This window comes from Zootoca vivipara, chromosome 13 (assembly GCF_963506605.1).
Source record: "Zootoca vivipara chromosome 13, rZooViv1.1, whole genome shotgun sequence".
In the NCBI taxonomy this organism is placed as follows: domain Eukaryota; kingdom Metazoa; phylum Chordata; class Lepidosauria; order Squamata; family Lacertidae; genus Zootoca; species Zootoca vivipara.
The window spans coordinates 19,514,435-19,537,702 of NC_083288.1; the positions used below are offsets into that span (position 1 = coordinate 19,514,435).

Genomic DNA, 23,268 nt, shown 5'->3' on the forward strand with positions numbered 1-23,268 from the left:
CACACAAAAATGGAGGAAGTTCCCACCAAAGAAGAATGGATAGGTAAGGTAGAATCAGCAAAGTTAACAGCCAAAATAAGAAACTCTATAACAATGATAGTGGTGGGGATTTTGTTTGTTTGTTTGTTTTTGAAGAATGGAAGCCCTTTTCAGACTACTGTATTTAGGAAGATATTATATAGTTTGATGTACTTGTGAAGAGGATTTGAATCATGATCAACCAGAAGGAATTATGGATGTGTTGGTATAAGAAATGGAATGCAATGAACAGCAGAGGGGAAGAAATTTCAAAAACAGTGGAAAATGGGGCGGGAAGTCAAGCAATGTCAAGTTTGTTGTGTATTGAAGTGTGTGTGTGAGAGAGAGAGATAAATTGTTGAAAATGCAATTAAAAATTATGATGAGAAATGACAAATGATGATGACGACGACAACAACAACAACTACAATATATGAGAATGACAGGTGTCCAGCAATGGGTGGGGTGGGGGTGAAGAAGCTCCATATTTGGGAGGGGGCGCTTGTTCCCCCCTCCCCTCCCCCACTGGCACCGCTGACTCCTGCCCTGGGTGCTTACAGGTGGAAACGAGCACCAAATACGGCGGACAACAACTCCCAGGATCCCCTTGCGTGGCCCCAAAGGCGAAAGAAGGAGGCTCTGGTGCTGCGGTGCCCTTCGGGAGCTGTAGTTCTCACGCCTTCCAAGGGACGGCCCTGCCGTTAAGTTAAGCGCCCTGCGAACGGCGCAGCGGGTGGGCTAGGGAACTACCAATCCCGTCAGGCGTCGCGGCCCTTTTAGGCGGGAACCAATTGCGGGACGCTCCGCGGTCGCGCGGGTTTCGCGTCATGCCTCGAGCGACAAGGACCAGGTGGCTCGGCTGGGCATTCACGCGGAGGTCAGCGCTGCGAGGTGAGAGTCGAGCGAGGGAGCCGAAGGGCCTTGGCTGCTGCGCCCTTCGCGCCCGGGAGGGTTTGCAAACGGTGCTTGGCTCGCAAGCGGCTGCAGAAAAGAAAGAGAAAGGGAGGGGAAGATAGGGAAACGGAGCTGGGAGAGCGTGGAGGTTAATTAGTGGCAGACAGTAACGAGGTAGAGTAGGAAAGGGAGAAAGGGGCTGAGGATGTTATTATTATTATTATTATTATTATTATTATTATTATTATTATATTTCTATACCGCCCTTCCCCCGAAGATCACAGGTTTTACAATATAAAAACCCGAAAATGTATAGCATAATTTAAAAAATAAAAATAATTCACACACACCCTCCCCAGACACACACAGTTAAAAAGGCCCTAGGTTGTTTAATTAGGCCTGGGAGAAAAGGAATGCTTTTGCCTAAAGTTAAGTGGAAGGCGGCAATTCCCCTGCCCTGCATTCTTTTTGCAGTTTTGAGCAGGGAAAGGATGTGCAGTATTTGTCACAGAATTGTAGAGCATCATGCAGTCCAACCCCTGCAGTGCAGGAAACTTTTGCCCAACGTGGGTCTCGAACCCACAACCCTGAGATTAATGATCTCATGCTGTATAGCAGCAGAGCTCTCTTGATTGGTAAGATTAAAAAGTAAGCAGCAGTCGAATATAGTGATGGTGAGAGAGGGCGGGGGGTGGGGGGGGAGAAGGAGGCGGGTAATGCAAGGCTGGGAAAGGCAGTGGTCCCTGAGAAGGGGAAAATAAGAGGTTGAGGTGAGAGACGGGTGTAGAAAAAGGAGCACAGGAAGCTTCTGTTTAAACTGTGTGCCAGGTGCCTTGGAGTGCACTGCAAGTTGTAGGGGGAGCCTTAGAATCATAGGATTGGGGAGATGGAAGGTACCCTTGTGGTCATCAAGTCCAACCCCCTGCAATGGTATCTTTTGGGAAGCTGTTTCGCTGACAGATGTCTAATGCTGCTGCATCTTTCCTTTATGTTTGAGTAGGTGTGACCCAGCAACACAGGAGGTGGATTTGAGCTGACACCAATGGCTACCAAGATCTTTGAGACAATCGGCAAAATCGGCCTGGGGCTGGCAGTTGCCGGCGGGGTCGTCAACTCTGCTCTTTATAACGGTGAGGAGGCCTTTTCTTCCATAGCACTGAGCTGTTGCATGACTGACTATTTTTGTTTATCTGGAATTCTTCAGGAGAGCCCAAAACAAACCACATCCTTTCACGATTTTCCAGTGGAATAAGATGGGAGTCTACAGAATCGTATCCTTTCCCACAGGCTATGTACAGGTGAAACTCAGAAAATTAGAATATCGTTGAAAAGTGCTTTTATTTTAGTAATGCAACTTAAAAGGTGAAACCAATATATGAGATAGATGCATGACATGCAAAGCAAGATATGTCAAGCCTTTATTTGTTGTAATTGTAATTTGTCGTTAGGCAGGTCAATTATAAATGGAATGTAATTAATGAAATGTAATAGCGATGTTTATTTTTGTATTATTGTAACTATTTGTTTTATTACTGTGGAATTTCCAAAAGAAAGCATTTGTAAAAATTAAAAGAAAAATAAAAAATAAAAAGTTGCTTTGCTGAAATAAATGCACTTTTTGACAATATTCTAATTTTCTGAGTTTCACCTGTAGCAGTGATTTTTAGAGAAAATATGAGGGTCTGTAGCCTCACCTCTATAGGTGCTGCAGTTGGAAAATAAAAACAAAGCACAGCAGTGAATATACAGATACGGTATTTCTCCTGAATATGGTCTACAGCCGTGGTAGCTAAAATGGCGCCCTCCAGTTATTGTTAGATTCTGGCTCCCGTCAGCCCCAGCCAACAGAGGGAATGGCCAGGGCTGATGGTGTTGTAGTCCAGAAATATCTAGAAAGGAACCACCACATTGGCTACCCCTGGTCTACTGGTGTGATAGGAGACAGTCTCAAATGCTTTGGCTACAATAAGCCTAATTTCCTATCTTTCTTGTGGATCAGTTGCCCTTCGGTAGCCATTGAGTTCATTCAACTTAGTGCAGTGCAGTTGCCTTCACTTTGTTGTGTAATTTTGTAGTGGGGAAGAGGAGAAATGTGCTTATTTAATCCTATTTACTAATGGGAAATTCATTCTCTGAGCACCAGCCTTTATCTTGCCAAAATGGCACGTTCCACACACAAGGGTGGCTTGGAGAAACTCCAAGGCCTGCAGAAGTACAAAAATATATTGGAAGACTGAGCATGCTCAATGCGCATAGAATGTTGATGGCTTGGTCCTTGGTGAATGGAATGACATACCTTGGAAGGGGGCATAGCTGGTGGTACTCTAAATCAAACACTCCACAAAACAACATGTTGCAGGACCTGTTTGGCCCATTTGTAGTGTGTGTGTGTGTGTGTATTAAATTTCTGAAATTTTACACATAAAATTCCAATACCTTTAAAAAGACATTTCTTTTCTGTTTTTGACTTCCCAATCTATTTTCCATTATGTTTTCCTGATCACCCCCTTTGCTGCACCCTATCCACGCTCTTTTTATCATAGTCCTCCTAGCACAATAGTTTCTAATCCTTTCTTTTGCTCATAACTCGAAATCTGTTCCCGGATTCTTCATGTTGTAAACTTTCTTCAAATAATCCGAAAAGGGCTTCCATTCTTCAGGCCCATTTGTATTCTTTAATATAGTGTCCTTTCAAGAATGCAGCAGTGAGGTGGAGGAAAAAGGCCAGTCCACCAAGGGAGTGGGACAAATTGGGGGTAGGGGGGATGTACCGTGTTTCTCCTATTTTAAGACACGTCTTATATTTATTTTACTCAAGAAAATACCGCATATGGCTTATTTTCAAGGGGTGTCTTAAAATACACTGGGGGAAGACTGGGGGAAGAAGGCGAAAGGCTGTAGCAGGTAAACAGGGCTGTTGAAGAAATCTCAGCCTTTTACCAGGGGACGCTGTGGCTTTAAACCACTCCAAGAAGTGATCGGGTGGGTTTCCTCCCCGCCCTGCTTGAACAAACGTCCCCTCCCTGCTCTGTTGCCTCGCTCACCCGGGCTCCGGTGTCTGATTAAATGAGAAGGAAGTATGGGAGTGAAGCTCTCCCTTTAAGAGGCAGCCTGCAAAGGCAATTTCTACAATTCGTCATTGCAGGCTGCCTCTTAAAGGGAGAGCTTCGCAGCCTCCACTCCCAAACTTCCTTCTCGTTTAATCAGACATCGGAGTGCAGGTGGGGGGGCAGGGAGGAAAAGAGGATCGCTGAAAAGGGGAGGGGGAGGAAGAAAGAAGGACGGGGCGGGGGAGGTTTGCGGAGGTGAGAAAGCGAGCGAGGCAACAGAGCAGGGAGCGGAAAATACAATGGCAATTTCAACATTGCAGGATGGCATTCCACAGCTCTCGCTCTTCCCCTCTTGTTTACATCGGCAGACTGGGGATGCCGCCGCCGCAGCCAAACACCCATTAAAATCGCAGAGGGAGGAGGGGGAACCTTGAAAATCTGGGACCTTTCTCCCACCCCCTGACCAGCAAGGGAGGGCTTGTTTTCTCCTCCTCCTCCTCTTTCTCTCTCTCTCTCTCTCTCTCTCTCTCTCTCTCACACACACACACACACACACTCACTCACTCTGCCGTCCGCCTCTCCAAACCAACTCTTCAACCCAGAAATCAAGGGGACGGAGGAAGCCAGCGAGATCCTCGGACTCGCTGATGCTGGCTCCTGGAGGCAGCCTGCCGGGTCGGCGCGCAGCAGCGCCACGCAGAGCTCCCCAAGCCTCCTGGAGCCAGCAGCAGCAACAGGGCAGGAGGCTTGGGGCGCTCCGCGCAGCGCTGCTGGGCACCGACCCGGCAGGCCGCCGCCGCCTCCTCCTGCCGCGGCCGTCGTGCTTGGTCCCGCTGGCTGGCTGGAGCGCTTGGCGGTCTCGCCCCGCACAGCTCATGGGTGTGGCTTATTTTCAGGGTATGTCTTATATTTTTTTGCCTCTAGAAAATCGTGCCCTGGCTGATTTTATAGGCACGTCTTAAAATGGGAGAAACACGGTATTAGTAAGTTTTGGGGGATTTGAACATGTGCTGTTCAGCTGATTTTTCTTAATGGTTTTTTTCCTGGTTTTTCAGGAGTGTGGATGGTGCAAATGTAAAATTCGCATTTCTTGATCTTCCTAGTTTTGCCTCTGGCCCCACTCACCTGTGTCATGTGCTCCCCCCCAAAAAATAATAATAAAACGTCCAGAAGAACGTGTAAATGAATCCGGGTTTACCTAGAATCTGGGCATAGCAATCGTCACATAATCATTCAATATTTCTTCTTTGTGTTTTGAGTGTGATGTCGCTGGGCTGTTTCTCTCTTTTCTAGTTGACGCAGGCCACAGGGCTGTCATCTTTGACCGATTCCGAGGCGTCCAGGACATAGTGGTGGGAGAAGGGACCCATTTTCTCATTCCCTGGGTACAGAAGCCGATCATCTTCGACTGCCGCTCTCGCCCGCGTAACGTTCCAGTAATCACTGGCAGCAAAGGTGAGCAGTGGGTGGATGCAGTTCTTTCCCCTCTGTACTAAGGAGTTGGAAGCCGCCCTAACTACATACCCGCTTCTGACCCCAAATGCATCATTTTTGTTTAGCAGCAGCTATAAAGGCTGCTTTAAAATTGAGAAAGAAGCACATCCATTTGAATATGTCATTTCCCATAATGTTGCACGTAGTCATAGCAAGGGGTGTGTGGGGTGTTAGGGGAGGGGTAATACCTCTGGTAGGGGACACGTCATACTCCTTCTGGGGTGGTTTGTCCACCTTTGGTCCCCACCTTGCACCCAGCTCTCACCCAGGACTCCTAGAAGATGCCAACATGCAATAGCAGCCACCCCCAGGGAATGGCTTCGACTGGCCAGCTGAACCAGGTGAGGGTGGTCAGTGGGTCTCAAACCCTCGGGGAGTTAGGGACTTCCCCTGCATGTGAAGACAAACTCCGGCAGATTGAGCAAACAAAACCAATAGTGGATCCAACAACCGAGAGGGCACTTTCTGCACGTGCTGTAGAGGGAATTGAGGGGCAGATGGGGCTTGTCAGTCTCGGTAGGCAGCCCATCTAGGAAAAGGAAAACCCTGATCTTAAACCTCCGCTGCCTTTGCGAGACATCTTCAGGAGAAGAAAAGGCTAAGGAGTTAACCCTACACAAATTTGGAGTGGAGTCCCCAAGACGGTTGAATGGTACCTTGTACTGCTCCTTCCAGCAACTCCTGCAGCCAAACTGGTGCCACACATATTGTTCCGCTTTCCTTTGGACCGCATCATCTGGGCAGCCCAGGAACTCTCCACGCCATGCCCTGGCTTGTACACCAGGGAGCTCACTTTGGTGCTGCTGACACAGCGGTTTGACTTCACCCCCCCCCCCCCGGAGGCGCACTCCATTGTCTCTCAAGACGGACGGATGCTGACAACAGTCATAGACATCTCAGTGCTGCTGCTAATGTATCCAAAGTGGGGGTGGCATTGGCAAGTTGGTGGGGAACCCCAAGTTTTGCAGAAGTACATAAAACCTTTAGAATCCTCTCTTCCCAAGAGCTCGTGGAGCAGTGAGTGTTCTGAGCAGGATATTGGACACTGGCCAGCTGTTGCTTTTGGGAGGGGCCAGGAACTGAAAGCTGGGAGTGGGGGGTGAAGTTGACTGTCCGGAATCCTGCACAGCAGCACTCGATGCCGGCAACATTTTGTTGCAGGTCCCACCTGCGAACCCCTAAAGCAGTAGTGGTGGAATTTGTGCCGCCGCCGCCAATCCAACTTAACATTTTTGACCTTTAGCACTTGCTGAGACTTGTTCCTGCTCTGACCCTCTCCCTGCCTCCCTCCCCCGGTAGATCTACAGAACGTGAACATCACACTAAGGATCTTGTTCAGGCCGGTGACAATGCAGCTTCCCCGGATTTTTACCACAATCGGCGAGGATTACGATGAGCGAGTGCTGCCTTCCATCACAACTGAGATCCTCAAATCTGTGGTGGTAAGGGCCAAGGAACAGCTGGTGATATTACAATAATTATAATAATAACTAGCTGTACCCAGCCACGCTTTGCTGTGGCTCCGTCAGGACCCCCGTTTCCCAGGACAGTGGTATGACATGATGACACCCCTCTCTCTGTTTCCCCCGGCGCGTGACATCACCCGCTCCCAGCACCATCTGCGCGCTCGCATCGAAACGACGCCACTGCATTCCCCGCGGCGTCCTGGGAGTAAAGAATGTACTATAGCGTCTGTTCCTTTGACGTCCAACAGATGGCGCTATTTTTATGCCTGTTGCTTTGATGTCCAACAGATGGCGCTATTTTTACACAAAACATGTTTTTACCTGTGACAGGTGTGACATCTATATAATCTAAGAATATACAAACACTCCCATATTGGAATGCAACATTGTGTCAAAATTTCAAACCAATTGGTCAAGAACTTTCGGAGCTTTCTGGTCATGTACAAACGGACATTTACATTTTATTTATATAGATTTATTATTTATACCCCGCCCATCTGGCTGGGCTTCCCCAGCCACTCTGGGCAGCTTCCAACAAAACACTAAAATACAATAATCTATTAAACATTAAAACAGGGAATTCCTCTTTTCATGCAGGGGCTTATGGGAGTTGGAGTCCCACAACAGCTGGAGGGCTTCAGCTTCCCCTCCCCTGTCATTGGGCCTTGTGTTCCTCTTTTCTCATCCTTTGAAGGAAGGAAAAGGGGAGCAGTTGTAGTACAAAGCCAAAGGAAAGAGAGATCTTAAGGGGTACACAGAGACCAGCAGCACACTTTGGGTCACATAGTTTTCCATTAGGATTGATCCTTTTGAATACTAACCAAGGGCCAAGCTAGATATGAGAGGGTTAAAGCGCCCTGAGACCTCCGGGTATAGGGTGGTATATAAATTCTAATAATAATAATAATTAAAATAATAAATGGCAGGTGTGGCTGGCCTGATCCAGACCTGATGTGGGCAGGAGGGCTTTTACCCTGTGCCACTGCTGCAGTCCTGATATAGATCGCCTCTTCTCACTGCTTTTCTTTTTAATGATTCAATAGCAGTGTCATGTCTAGCTCAGTGCTAACTAAAGTGGTAAAGGGACGCAGGTGGCACTGAGCCTCTTGGGCTTGCCGATCAGAAGGTCGGTGGTTTGAATTCGCGCGACGGGGTGAGCTCCCATTGCTCTGGCCCGGCTCCTGCCAACCTAGCAGTTCAAAAGCATGGCAGTTCAAGTAGATAAATAGGTACCAGTGTGGCGGGAAGGCGTTTCCATGCACTCTGGCTTCAGTCACAGTGTTGCATTGCGTCAGAAGCTGTTTAGTCCTGCTGGCCACAGGACCCAGAAAGCTGTCTGTGGACAAACGCCGGCTCCCTCGGCCTGAAAGCAAGATGAGCGCTGCAACACCATAGTCTGGACTTAACCGTCCAGGGGTCCTTTACCCTGTTTCTCATATTTTAAGACATACCCATAAAATAAGCCATAGCAGGATTTTTAAGCATTCAAGGAATATAAGCCATACCCCGAAAATAAGACATAGTGATAGGCGCAGCAGCAATGCCGTTCGCGGCAGGAGGAGGAGGAAAAAAATAAGACATCCCCTGAAAATAAGCCATAGTGTGTGTTTTTGAGGAAAAAATAAATATAAGACGTGTCTTATAATATGAGAAACACGGTACCTTTTTTTTTACCTTAACTAAAGTGGTATTGGATGTCTGAGTAATGGAGGGAAAGAGCGGGGAAGGTGTGTTCATGCATTTGCCTGGATCAGAGGATGCTGACCTGACAATCCACATCCAGCAGTGTCCCTTGCAGGCTCCTTAGGCTTATGTTGTAACAAGGACTCTCAGCTTTAACGAAAGCTCTTTGGTTTACTTCTGCATTTATCGTTGCATGTCTCCTTTTTAGGCTCGCTTTGATGCTGGTGAGTTGATCACGCAGAGAGAACTCGTTTCCAGGCAAGTGAGCGAAGACCTCACGGAAAGAGCAGCAACCTTTGGCCTCATCCTAGATGATGTTTCCTTGGTAAGAGCTACCTTCTAGTTTGGTTTACAGCAGGGACAGGGGGGTTGTGGCCCTCTAAACTGCGCTGAACTCCAGCTCCTTATCATCCCCAGCCAGCATGGCTAGTAGTCACTGGTTGTAATCCAGCAAATTTTGGAGCAGGCATTGGCAAACTTGGTCCTCCGGATGTTTTGGGACTACAACTCCCATCATCCCAGGCCATCTTCCCTGTTGGAAGAACAGTTCCGGGAACAGCAGTGGCGTCCAGTACGCTTCCAGTTGTGCAACTCTGCGACGCCTCTCTGCTTCTTCCCGGCTTCAGCAGCAGCAAAGCGCATGTGTGTAAGGAGTTATCAGCACGGCAGTAAATCTCTCAGACACAACTTCTTCTATTCTAAGAAGCTTTAATGTACAGCAGCAAAACAATAAATCAGCCAGGAAAGAGCGACGTTCACGACTCTCCGTTCATGGCCAAAAATGAAAGTAAAAGAAACTGTTCACATAATGAAGCATCCCGCCTGTGAACACACCCCAGTGACAGGAGGTCATTTCCACAGAACTATTAACCCTGTAAGCTCTGGGTCTCCTCACATGCCTATGCCTGTTCTGGAGTATCACAGGCTTCCCATCTCTGACTTTAGGGACTGGACTCTTCAAATTCCATTCTCTGCACCACAAAATCTGCAGTGAAAAAAAGTTCAGGGTAGAGCAAGCAGAAGATTTGGATCGGGGGAATACTTTGTGCTGAAAAGAATATGTGTTTATTCAGAAGCTGTTAGGTTCGTGTCTTATTTTCTCCAAAGTTAAATAGGTTGGTGATTTTGTTTTTCACCTGCCGGACATGCAAACCTTGAGGCCATGGTTAGCCCTTCCAATACTGCAAACCAATAGTAAGGTCCCGATTGCAAATTTGGTCAGCTACTGCAGCTGGTTTGCATAATTCAGGCTGAAGTTGTGTTTTGATCCTTAAAGTGGGCCTATGGGCCTTCAGATGTTGTTGGACTGCAGTTCCCATCATACCCAACCATTTGCAGTGCTGCTAGGGGCTGATGGGAGTAGGAGTCTAACTATCTGACAGGCCACGGGTTCCCTATCAAAGGGATGCCCAAAGTACAATTGGGAGAAGTGAGCAAGCTTGGGGGCTCCCTCTGCTGGATGCAGTGAGAGGTTTGGGAGGCTCTCGAGGTTCCAACAAAAGCATCGCAAAATTCTCAAGTCCCTCGGTGGCATCTCTGTCAAAACTCCAAAGCTGTTATCACCAAATGCTTAGGAACCTTGACAATTGAGAGCCAGATCTCTCTTTCCAACAATGTGGAGGAAGGGCAACATTTCACCGGTAGTTCTTAGAAGTCGAGATTCTAGAACAGAGCTTTCCAAACTGTGTCGCAACACGTTAGTGTGTCAGCTGCAGTGTGTAGGTGTTTCACGCAAACACTCCCCATTCTCCTCCCGGGGCTGGAAAGGGGTTAGTTTAACCTCCTGTTTGCTAGTAAAACTGAATTACTGTGTCACGAAATGATGCATGTCTAAAAAGTGTGCCACCAACATGAAAAGTTTGGAAAGCTCTGGTATACTCTATTTCTCTGGCTTTGCAGTGCTGTTTGCCCATAAGAATGCAATAACTCAGCCAGCCACCAACAACAGGGATACAGTAGTCCTACGATTCCAAGAAAAGGAGAAGAGGGAAAAGTTGTGAATAATATACAGTACTGAAGAACTGTTTTATTTGTATGCCACTTTCCCACTAAAATATAATGCTCAAAACCACTTACATCAAAGAAACAGGCGTGCATTTCTAACAAATGCTGCAATAGCAAAGCATATATATATATATATATATATATATATATATATATATAACACAACATACAACCCCCCCACCCCCCTGTATTTCAGTACTATAAATTTAACAAGATTGCTTAAACAACGTGCAACATCGAATAGCAAATAGAACAGGGAGAAATACACACAGCATCCAATAGAAAAAAATGTTATTGATTGAATTGCATCGCAGTCATTGATAAGGCTGGCTTTCCATTAGGGTCGGGCTGATGAAGTTGATGGGTCCAGCAACACCTAGAGTGACCATTCCTACTTTGGAACAGCCTCTTAATCCCAGTACCCTAATATAGCTAACTGAAAGTGCATATATAACTGAAATAATCACATATTCTTCCCCTAATTTACTTTCCCGCCCCCTTCATCACCCCACCTTCCTCTGTTGTTTTCCTTATGTTGTTTGCCTCTGTGTGTTTTTTTTTTCTTTTCTAGACTGTAAGTCTTTTGGGGCAGCAGAGACCTGTCAAACCTGTTTGTAAAGTACCAAGTCTGTAGATGTTGCTAACCTAATCAATTTTTTTTATAAAAAAAAAAACAGCAGCCAATGCAGTACATACGTTAAGCCAGTGATGCTTAAATGGAACCTGCATACAAGCTGTACACCTTACCTCCTTTTGGAACTGATCACGTTTCTCCAAATTTGGTGCCTACTTTACAATCTTTTCAGCACCAGGTTAAGTCATATTTTTATTTACCTAGGCATTTTTAGTTTGTATAATCCCTTGGTCGTCTTTGTAATTACTTTGTGTTGTTGTTTTCAATTAAGCCTCTGTCCTCTTGTACAGCTCTTGCCCAGGGAATTTGTTTGGAAGTAAGACAGTAAAGAAATGTTTTTTGAGCACATGCGTTTATTCTTCCCTCTTAGACACATCTGACATTCGGAAAGGAGTTCACGGAGGCAGTAGAAATGAAGCAAGTCGCACAGCAAGAAGCAGAGCGAGCCAGATTCATCGTGGAAAAGGTGAGGACATTGAGCTTGCCAGCTGGCCTCAACTTCTGTCATTGTTTCTTGCCAATGCAACAACTGAGGTGGGGGGTTTTTTTGCCTCATTCAGTGTTCCACTTGCTTCATGTTCAACAGAATCCATCCCTTCCAATGCACTGTTTCCTGTGTTGCAAATGCTTTAGAGCAACTTTGGGGGAATCTGTGGCCCTCCAGATGTTGTTGGACTACAAATGTCATCAAGCCTGGCCATTGTCTGGAGCTGATGAGAGTTGGGAGTGAAAAAGGATCTGGAGGGCTGCAGGTTCCCCACCCATGCATAAGAGACATCAGAATCCGCTAGGATCAGACCAGAGGCATACTTTGTCCAGCATCCTGTTTTCTGCAGTACCAGCCAGATGTTCTCTGGGAAACCTACAAGCAAAAGAAAGCAACAGCCATATCCTGTTTTTGCTCCTCAGCGAGAGGAACTGCCTCTTGAAATCTGGAGGCTGCTTGTACCTGGCGTGACCCATAGCCACTGTAACAGCGCGATCCTAAGCATGTTTACTCAAAACGAAGTCCTACCGAACTCAATTGGGCTTGGATTGAAGCCTTGGAAGACTCCATGAATTTGTCTTAACTCGTTTTTTGAAGCCACCTAAACTGGCCCTTTTCATTTATCTTGTTGGCTGTCCCGTAAAATAGGCTGGGCTGTGAAAGATGGTGACTCGCTTGACGCTTCTGAGCCATCATTGAGTGTATCTGTGCATGCAAGTCTGCAGATAACTGCTGCTACTCTCGTTTCCTCGGGTGCCTGTTTTTGGTTACCATTCTGTCGGCATGCGTCGCCCGAGTTCATTATTATTAGGGGCACATGACCTGTTTATCAGCACTGTCCTTTGACCAAAGTTCACTGTCTGTATCTTCTCTCCCTCTCCCCGCCCCAACCCGGTCCTCTTCACAGGCAGAGCAGCAAAAGAAAGCCGCTATAATCTCAGCTGAGGGGGATTCAAAGGCAGCTGAGCTCATCGCCACATCACTGTCTTCAGTGGGCGACGGCCTCATTGAGCTGCGCAAACTTGAGGCGGCCGAAGACATCGCTTACCAGCTCTCGCGCTCCCGCAACATCACCTACCTGCCCTCAGGACAGTCCGTGTTGCTCCAGCTACCACAATGAGTGTCCTGACTCTCCCCATCCCCATGTTTTTTTTTCTACTATTCCCTTGAAACTTAACAGATGAGAGTATATAATCACTGAGATTTCCCCATTTGGGGGTTGACAGATAACAGCATGAAATCAAATTAGATTTTGATCACATTAATTAGATCAAAATCCCACTCTAGAATATAATTTTTAGCAGATCAGTGCTTGGAATAAAAGCTGTAAAGGAGTGGAGAGTGTTTGTTTTTGTCCACTGGGAAAGCCTTTTGTTTTGGTAAGACCTTGCCATAGCAGCTTGTTTTCCGCTGCGGTCTGTGTAATCGGAACTAGGCCAACTTTGGTTTGCTGCTGTTTATGGAAAAGAGAAGGGTTTGGTTTTTTTTTTGCCCCACCTTCTTTCCTGCCAGATCTAGCATCATACAGGTAGCATATCAGCTCCTCTTCCTGGTTGTCTTCTTCCGAATGTCTGGTTCTGCAGTAATGCTTCAGACTGCAACAGCGCAGATCTAAAACGAATGATATAGTTTCAGTTCTGTATAGATCTGAGATTATAATGTTCCCATATGTGGAATTACAATTCCTGGGGACAGCTCTCTCTCTTCTCTGTGGCCTGTACCTGACCATGTGCAGAAAATGGCTGACCTTGCATCTATTCCACATGTCTCAAGGCCCAGCTTTAAGAGGGATACTTATTCCACTGATAGGCTGCATTCATGAGTGTTACTGAGGCTCCTTTAATTAAAAGATGTTCACTTTAACAGTGAAACTAAAAAATAAGAAATTGTACTAACCACAACCTTCAATAAATGAACAAATAAAATGCCCATTCTTAACTGTGTGGTTTGCATTTAGTATGTTGACAGTGTTCCTAAAATTTATGATTGTGTTTGCTTTTCACAATTTGCATTTTCCATCAGAGGTGGGGAGGAAAATCTAGCGAAAAAATGTTGTGTGTGGTTGGCAGATTGGGACTACAACTCCCATTAACCCTCAGCGAGGATGGTCAGTGATTGGAGATGGTGGCAGTTGTAGTCCTACAACATTTGGAAGGTGTCATGTTGACTGTCTTGCACTCAAGTAGTCTCGGGAAAGTCTATAAAATCTCACAGCTGGTTCCGCCAGTGTTTAAGGTGAGCCAAAAAAGCCAGGATTAGCTACCCACCCCGCACCCCGCCCAGTTACTGAATTTAGTGTTCATTTGAATGTTAAAAGGGCAGGACCTGCATTTGAATTGTGTGATTGACACATGCCTGGGACATAGCAAATCAGATTCTGGGAATGATGCACATTAATGCTAAGTTTCGAAATGTGTTTCGTTCATGGGTCTCCTTATATTTCCACAGAAGCAGGTTTCTTTAAATTATATCCAACTGCATTCTCAGAGTAAACCCCTTGAATTATTTGGGCCTAGGTTAGTCCTCTTCATTCATTTCAGTGAGTCTGCTCTGAGGAGAACTAACATTGGATGCAACCCACATATTTACATCCCTATTATTAGTTTATTAGGACACTGTATCAGGAGTAGACTGTTCCAAAAACATTGTTTGACCCTCCTAATATTCATAGTTGGCTAAATATGGTACCTTGCATGCTGTGTTGTAAAGGCCTGTGAGATGGGAGGAGCAGAAGCAGCTCTTACCCAGTTCTTATATGTTAAGAACGCTGGAAGAAAAAGATGTCGCGCCCAATGTTTTTTGAGACATGGCTAGGCAATAAATTGAGAAGTTTGTTTAGTATTAAGAACAAGGGCAGTTAGGTGCTGTTCACTGGCAGAGTCAACAGATGATTCCTGCCACAGGCCAATGTTATATTCTAGGCTGGCACTCAGAGCAGCACGTAGCAGCTGGATCTAGCCACTCTTTAAATGTCCCACAATGCCCTGGGCCTAGCATTGCTCTGGGGCATTGTGGGAAATTAATGTGATTGCTAGAGTTAGCTGTCCAGCCCTGCTTTGCCATTGCAGCCAGGGCTCACTGACAGATGACTCACCAAAACACACTTTGCCCAAGGCCCCCTCAAATCTGCCCTGTAAGTGGAAACGTATGTTCAAAGTGTTGCATGGTCAATTTGGCAGTGCCTGTTTTCACAAGGCTGTTTTTGGCTGCCTACAGTGCCCCCACCTCCACCTTTGATCTCAATTTTCACATGAAAGGACATGCCACCTGGGCAGAGAAAGAAAGGAAACTGCATAACAAACCCACACCTGTTTGCATACTGCAGCCATTTGCCAACACAGAGCGACACGCCTGCCCCTCAGCTGCAGATCTTAATCGGGATCGTGATTTCCCTGTTGGCACTGGAGGCTGAAGATGCCTAATCTGCTTTCCACATAGATGCTCCCTAGCCCTCGGAATATTTCTCATGGCATTTTTCCTCCCCAGGCGTCCTGGCTGCAATCCCAACAGATATTCTACCTTCCATATCCTCCCTGCGGTTTCACTTGGCAGCTGCTCCAAGCTTCAGTTCTTGCCATACGTTGCCGCATATACTTGTCTTCCAAGAAGCAACTGTCCCACTCTCATGCCAATGTGCAGGTGGTGTGAGAGCGTTTCTTCACCTGCAAAATGTAGAAGCTGGGAGGCAGTTTGGAATGTGCTTTTGGATGCAGCGGGTGGAGAACGTCTGCGTACCAACCTCACCATGATCTGCTCTCTTTGCCTCTGGGGAACACAGAAAGCAGTCGTATACCAGGTCAGATACTCTTTTACCATCTAGTCCAGTGTTCAGGTGTAGCCAATATGGTGCTCTCCAGGGGTATTGGATTTCAACTCCTGCCAGTCCCATCCAGAATGGCCTATGGCAGGCATGCCCAAAGTCCATTTCGGGGGCCTAATCCGGCCCGCTGGTTGGTTTAATCTGGCCCCTGTGGCAGTTTATTTCCTGGGGTAAAATTCTAAAAAAAACCCAACAATTTCAATCCTCAAAGAAGCTCAACTACTCCACCCCTAAAAAAACTTTAAAAAATCCGAACAACTTTGGGGTAAAATCAGAAAAAGCTCAACAACTTCAATCTTAAAAAAAAGGTCAACAACTTTGGTTGGTCCCCACAGCCCTTCACTTCATCAAATCTGGCCCTCTTTGAAAAAAGTTTGGACACCACTGGCCTATGGTCAGGGAAGATGGGAATCATATTTCAACAAAATCCCCACGGTACCACATTGGCTACCCTGATCTACGCTGTACGGCACTGGCTCTCCAGGGTTTCTGGCAGGTATCCCAAGTAAGGAAAAAAAATAGTACTTAATTATTGTTGACAGTATTCAATACCAATATGGGGGCCAGGGGAGAGCAAAAGGGATTATACGAGAGGTAAACATTTCCAAAATATTTTTGCTGTATTGTGTACATTCCACTTTTCCTCCAAGGAGCTCAAGGTGGTACATGTGGTTCTCCCCTCTCCACTTTATCTTCATAACAACCAGTGATATTCTTCTAGAAAAAAAAAGGTGCCAGAACTCGCCGTGAATGCCTCCCCTGTTCTCTTATAATGGCAACGGTGTCCACCTGAAAGGTGCCGGAACTGAGTTCTGGCAAGTTCTGACTGGAAAAAAAAAACCTGTGAGATAATTCAGTTGACAGTGACTGGCTCAGTGTTACCCAAAGAGCTTCATGAATGAAAGGGGATTTGTACACCAGTCTCTTAAATCCTAATCTGACACACTAACCACGACACCATATTGACTATGAATACATCCATAAATGCTCGGGAAGGGAGAACACAACCCCTTTTCCCCATGGCCTGCCCTGACCCATTTGTCTTTTTTATATTTGTGTTATTAGTCACTGGAAGTTTGTTCACTAAAAAGATGAAGCTGGCAATAATAATGATTATATAAAATCCTGCTTAGATATCAAACAAGTATATACAAATATCTTTGTTATGCCATATGTAGGTCAACACAAAGTCTACTCGGTCAAAAGGTCTCCACATATGGAATTCAGCCAGCAAGGGTTATGCACATGCGTAATCTGCCACTGAAGATAACTTAAATCAAAATTGTAATGATGGTTCCTGATGTCATGGAGCAGTTTTTGTCTATTGTTGGATGCCCCTGGACCTGTTGGTTGCCGAGGTTGTTTTGGTCTACATTTGAGGACTTGACCTTTTAAAAAAATGCACTGATTTAGGTAACACTTTCACTGTTCATGGAAAGAATAATAAAAGGGGAGAATAAAAGACAAGAGTAGAAGGACGTCAACCACTACCCAACGACCTTCAATAAAGTATTGTTCCTATGCTGCATACCTTGTATTTTTCAAAGCTGATTTTCCCTTGGTTTCTGGGTCTGCTAACCCTAACAATCCTGGTATTTATGTTGGGATAGCCTAAATCAGGCATAGGCAAAGGCCCTCCAGATGTTTGGGACTACAACTCTTATCATCCCTGACTACTGGTCCTGTTACTAGGGATGGGAGTTTTAGTCCCAAAACATCTGGAGGGCTGAGTTTGCCTATGTCTGGACTAAAACAAATGACTAGAATGCCCACTTGAAACAACGGCAGCTCTTTCTTATGGGAGCTTAAGATGCTGCCTTGCACTGAGCAGAAGACAGTGGTCTATCTAGCTCACAGTCATGCTCACCCACAGTAATTATTCAGAATTGCAGACAGGATTATTTCCCTAAAGTTACCTGGCTGGAGACTGAAGCTTGGGGGGGGGGGTTCTGCACACAAACCAAGCGCTCTCTTTTCGCGGAGCGGTCATATAAAAAAGATCATTTGGAGAGCTCATTATTTCCTAAGGGCCTTCGGATAGCTCCCATTGTTTCCAGTGGCAATGGGCATTCTTGTCATTCATTTCCAAAGTATAAATTGGATTTGTTTTCTCCTCACGGGTAGCAACCACTGCTGCTTTTCTGGCTTCATCGTGTATATTCCAAATAGCTGTACTTTATCTCTAATTCTGAAATGTAAAGGACTTTAATAGATAAGAGAGAGCACTTTAACTTGTAACAATGGTTATTGTTTTTGTTGTTGTTGTTTTAATTATTCCTTCCCCCCTCCCCATGCTTTTACCGGTAGCTGTTCTTGTTTATCTGTAAGCCGCCTTGAGTTCCTGTAAGGGAAAACAGCGAAGAATAAATAGATTTTATTAACAAAATTCCTAAAACATTGACACACCTTCACAAAAATTAACTGAAGAGTGTGCATTCCCAGTGCATGGACTCTGAAGCACTTCCGTGCCTTCCTACACTTTCCAACCACCATCAGCAGCTGCAGTATTTATTAAAAACTTTCCACAGAAACACGGGTTTTGTTTTTTTTTGTAATAAAAAATAAAACAATAACTTTTTTTAAAAAAAAACTAAAAAACCCGGATCGGTCTTAATGCACACAGACAGACACAGAGAGAGACACGAAAGATAAACTACTGTACATGGAAATGGCGGGATATTATGTTTGCTATTGGCATATATATATTTCAGTGAAACTAGCATAATTTTGTAGCTGGCCCTGGGCACGCATGCGCGGACAACTCCCTCCTTCCCTCCCGCACCGTTTTGTTTTGTTGGCCCTCGGCCCCGCCCCTTCCTCCCGTCTCACCTGAGGCGGTGAGAGCAGAGCGCGCGAGCGCGGAGTCGTTGGTTCCTACCACGCACGCGCCGCCGTCCAAGCCAGCGGGGTGGGTGGAAGAAAAGGAACGGAACGGCCGCGCTTCAGAAAGTGGCGCACGCGCCGGGTCTCGCGCCTATTGCGCGCGCAGGTTACGAGCTGGGCGAGGGGCGGGGCGGCGAACGGAGAAAAGGGGGGTGGGGAGGGAAGCCGCCGCGCGTTCTCGCGCGAAGTCCTCCTCAGACGACGACAACGACGACGCAAGCGCATTCGCTGTCTTCCTTTAGGACGAGCCAGCCAGTCAAGCCAGCCTGCGACGCTTAAGGAAAAGCGAAGAGAGAGAGAGAGGGAGAGCGCGCGCGGGGCGGAGGAGGAGGGGGGGAGGGTGTTGCGAGTGGAGCGGGCGGTGCAATCGCGAGGCTGAGTGTCTGACTGACTTTGGTTGGCTACGGCGGCGGCCACGTAGCGCTGCGGCGGCGGCGGCGGCCGCCGAGGGGGGGGGGCGAACGACAGGGAGAGCGTCGGTGGGAGCAGCCGCTGGAGCGGTGGGGCCTAGGCCTGGTCCTGAGGCGGCGGCGGCGGCGGTCGAGGAGGGGGCTCGAGCCCAGGGGGAGGGCAGGAAGGAAAGAGGGCCCTGGCCGCCCCTACCTTCCCCCCTCCCCTGCCTAGGCATGGACCGCGGCGGCGGCGGAGGAGGAGGCGGAGCGGCGACGGAGGAGCAGCGCCGGTGGCAGCCCAGGAGAGTCCCGGCCTGGGTGAGTCCGTGCAGGGAAAGAGGCCCTCCGGCTGGGGAAAGGGCAGGCCGAGCTCCTCCTGCTCAGCTCCACAGCATCTCTCTTCTTCTTTGCTTAGTTATTGCTAACGTGCCTCCCGCTTAGAAGTGCCAACGAGGCCAGGCTGTGGAGCGTCAGGGAGGGGCGAGCGTGCACCTGAGCATGTGCAGAGTTCTCTTGCTTGGGATCTGAACGCTTGAGGTAGTGACAGTGGGTGTGTGGGTGTCCTGGGTCGGAGGGTTTGGCTTTGAGGCTGCGGGAGCGTTTCTTCCTTGAAACTGGCAACCTTTTTTGACCACGGAGGAGAAAGGGAAGATATTTCGTGGGCCGAGTTTGGTGGGGGTAGGGTGGGGTGGGGAGCTCAGTTGGTCGAAAGGTTGAAAGTTGAAGGCTGTGTGGGTTTTGGAAAGCTGAGGTGGAAGGTGCTTCTTCAGCAGAGAAGTTGGCATAGAGGGAACATTTAGTTTGGCATCACTTTAAAGGTTTTGGCGTGGTTGGAGGAGGAAGTTGTGCCGCCTACTGAGACAACTCTGATGTTGGGAATATCTCCCGTTTAATGTGGATCTTGGGAATTGGGGGAAGGGAAGCAGCGTTAGAGACTCCTTGAACCCTCGAATGTTCTTTTACATTGGGTCCGCAAAATAGTAGAATAGGTAAAAAAAAGTTAGTTCCACCACTGAAGTAGAAATGTTATCATTTCCCAACACATAGTGTTCCTTCTTTTCCAAACCACTGCTATTTGAAGTTTGATATTTGATATTACAGTATTGAAATCAGGGCTGTAAAAATCCCAGATTTCGGATGACCAAACTCCTCATCTGCAAATAAGCTACAGGTGTCTAATGTTTGTAAATAGACTTAACTTCAACCTGTGCATGGCAAATCAATGTGTTATGTCACACTATTTTCATAAAAGCTTACCTTGGAGTATATCTTTGGATGGTGTACCTGTATGCAACCTGAATCTAACTCCTAGAAAGTCTGAAAATTAAATGGTTAAGTCCTATTTAAAATCTCATTTTGTAGAAAAAGGAAGTTACACATTTGTTTCAAACATCATTGTTTAAATACTCCTTACTCTTAAAATGCTCCTCTGATGATAGATTGGAGAATTGTTAGGCTGATATACAACAGACTTTTGAAGAGTGTTACTATTGCTCTTTCTCACAAGGATACCAATGGGAGAACTCAGGTGATTTGTGGTGGAGAGCACGGTGATAGTTCCTGAAGTAAAGCAGAAGAGACAAATGGGATAGTTTCGTTCAGGTGAAATAGGATTCATAAGAAAATAGATGCAAATCTACTCTCCACATTGTGTCTGATGTGAGAATTAGGTATGTTCATGTAAGCCAGTCTCTGGGTGTCAGTGGTTGCTGAACTGTGTGTATGTGGTGGAGTTATTCTGTACTCCAGATAAAAGTTTGTGCAACTAGGAAAACAATTGGAGCTATTTGCATGATAGATGGGGTTTACAGCTTTGGGGATGTTGAAGATGGAGAAGGGATCTACTCAAATTTTCTCAGTGATGCAGTTAAATGTATGCCCTATTTTTGCACCAATTGAAATTAGGAAGAGATGTGATCAAAATCTGAACCCCCTCTTCTTGTGCCCCTGTTTGTGGAATGCTCGCCTGGCGTCTTTATTACATATCTTTAGGCGCCAGGCAAAAGCATTTCTTTATAATCAGGTCTTTGGCTGATTGAACATTCTATGTAGCCTTTTAAATTGGTTTGTGTTAGTTTTTGTTCTGTTCTGTTCTGTATTTTGTTATCATTTTGTATTTGTATGTTGTGAACCAACCTGTGATCTTCAGATGAAGGGAAGTATACAAATAATGGTGATGGTGATGATGTTGCTCCTAAACAAGTTGTGGGCCATGTCATAGAGCTGAATCATAGAATTGTAGTGTTGGAAAGTACCCTGAGGATCATCCAGTACAGGGGTGGCCAACTCCCAAGAGACCGTGATGTACTCACAAAGTTAAAAACTGGCAATGATCTACCCCCCTTTAGGGAGGGGGAAAGCAACGTTTTTTGGGGGGTGCAGGGCAAAGATGTTGAACTTTTTTTAGGGGAGCCAAACTTGTTGAGCTGCTTTGGGGGGGAGCCAGTGATCTACCACAGACGTCCAGTGATCTACCGGTAGCTCACGATATACCTGTTGGACATGCCTGCTCTAGTACAACTCCCTGCAATGCAGGAATATGCAGCTGCCTCATGTGGGGATCGAACCTGCAACCTTGTCATTTTCAGCACCACAGTACTCAGGCTAGATATATATTGGGATGCCTTAGCATCAAGTTTGTTTTGCTAGGTGTAACTGGCTAATTGTAGCAGCTGGCAACAAGGGTTAATGAGGGAAAGAGGAGTGTAAAAAGTTTTGTATGTGCATACAGGGTTGCATGACAACCCAGAGACCAACTCACGTGGGCATGCCCTTACTGCCCTTTACCCCCTACTCTTTATGCAGTATATGGTCACCTAGCAGATAGAATCTATTATGCTATCCCAGTTCAGATCCTTTAGTTAAATATCCATTTTGCAGCACTTTAAATGTATGGGAAAAAATCAGTACAACTTAACAGGAAGGTGCAGGGATCACTGGATCTTGACTGTTTTCACACATGAATACCGCATGCTGTAGAATTCTATCAGTTATATTTTATCTACACAATCAGAATGAATTTCAGAAACAAAATGCTTTTTCTGTGCAGCCTGAGTAGAAGCAGTGAACAATGTTATAGTTAATAGTTGCCGCTTGTATTCACTTACCCCTGCCCACTCCCGTGCTCACAGCTGTGAAGAATATTCTTCTGTTATGAATGGTTTGTGTCACCATTAAGGAAAAGAGGTAGGAGGAGTCCAGCATATATGTAGACTGTCCCTGGATCAAGGGACTTTTCTTCTTTAAGTTCTCAAAGCTTTTAACCTTGCTCAAGGTTGTCATCTGAACTAGCCAGATGCTTAACTGAGAATCAATCACAGTCAGTCCATCCTTTGAAAATTAAGACTTTAGAGCTGTCTTGCCCCCAAACAGCAACTAGACATTCAGTTTTGGTGGTTGTAACCTTGGTTTAAGGAGTCATTTGGCACCTAGCTTATATATGAGAGTTTCTAACACTGGTAGGTAATGCACTGCCTTGGGAGAAATGGAAGTAAAATAAAAGTCTTTGGGGTAGCAGCTGTTTTCTATGTCATGGATGTATTGGGGGGGGGGGGAAGAGCAATGATAGGGGGATAATCCAGAATTAGCAGAAAATTATGCCAGCATCTGGATGTTGGCACTAGATATTTCAGGTGCTGCACCTGTGGTAAGTGCTAATTTCCTAGCATACTGGCCCAGGGAATAATTGTACTGACTGCATGGTAGCTGCTTCAGTTTGAGCAATGAGAGGGGAAGAAAGGCTGCACTTGCTGGTACCTTATGATCTAAAATAATCCTACAAAAGTTTGAGTGTACATTGGCTCTTTGAGGGTGACTTGTATTTACTGAAATGCCTTCTGTAAAGGCGTGCAGGGTTTAAAAATAACAATAGCCTAATTTGCCTATTTGTAATTTTGTATTGTATTTGTATTGTAAATTTGTATTGCAATAGAATTCTCTATTTTAGCCTTTTTTATTTAACAAAAAACCACTTTGAGGAAACAAAACTAAATCTTTGAAACAGCCATGCTTGCCTAATATTGCATTTGCAGTTGGCATCCATTCACTGATACGAATCAACTTATGAAATGGAAACTTTTCCACCCAAAAATAAAGTGCTAGGAAGATTTCCTCTCCACGTCACTGCTACTTTAGCAGAAGCATTCATGAGCTGGGGTGAAATAGGATTGTACTTGGTAGATGTAGCTACAGTACTTCAATCAGGACAGGTAGGGATGGGGTAAAAAACTGTTTTTCCCCAGTGTTTCTTCTAGACCTGGAATATGGTGGGATTTCTTGATGGTGCAAGTGCTGGGAGGCTGTATATATGCTTGTGTTATTAGGCATGCTGATAACACTTAGACACTCCTGGGGTAACCAATAGTACAGTGTTCATGCCTGGGATTGTTTTCAACAGGACGGTGTTAAACTTTAAGTCCTGGGGAAGTTTTGGGAGTGTCCATA

The 23,268-nt window shown here is 46.0% G+C and overlaps 2 protein-coding genes and 1 long non-coding RNA gene across 5 annotated transcripts in view; 2 read left to right on the forward strand and 1 right to left on the reverse strand.

Annotated features, from left to right (window-relative positions):
* The first annotated feature begins 853 nt into the window (after positions 1-853).
* On the forward strand, positions 854-13,673 carry PHB1 (prohibitin 1). 2 transcript variants are annotated; one of them, XM_035137118.2, is made up of 7 exons: positions 854-909; positions 1,913-2,042; positions 5,256-5,417; positions 6,756-6,898; positions 8,814-8,930; positions 11,614-11,709; positions 12,638-13,673. In XM_035137118.2, the coding sequence occupies exons 2-7, from the start codon at positions 1,955-1,957 to the stop codon at positions 12,848-12,850; spliced, it is 819 nt and encodes a 272-aa protein (XP_034993009.1). In that variant the 5' UTR covers positions 854-909; positions 1,913-1,954; the 3' UTR covers positions 12,851-13,673. The 2 variants fall into 2 exon arrangements, with proteins under 2 accessions (XP_034993009.1, XP_034993010.1); XM_035137119.2 differs by having other exon boundaries at positions 889-980.
* LOC118095840 (uncharacterized) lies at positions 13,228-18,588 on the reverse strand. Its single transcript, XR_009558451.1, has 4 exons — positions 18,380-18,588; positions 17,852-17,891; positions 15,250-15,495; positions 13,228-13,341 (listed from the first exon to the last, which is right to left on the reverse strand). It is a non-coding gene; the product is annotated as an uncharacterized LOC118095840 (long non-coding RNA).
* Positions 15,389-23,268, forward strand: part of ZNF652 (zinc finger protein 652) — a 37,802-nt gene continuing 29,922 nt past the window's right edge. Inside the window, exon 1 of one of the 2 annotated variants that reach the window (XM_035137116.2) lies at positions 15,389-15,526. The gene's annotated coding sequence lies outside the window, so the exon portion shown is untranslated. Of the gene's footprint in view, positions 15,527-18,669; positions 19,144-23,268 lie in introns of those variants that run through there. The other variant, XM_035137117.2, reaches the window with a different exon arrangement.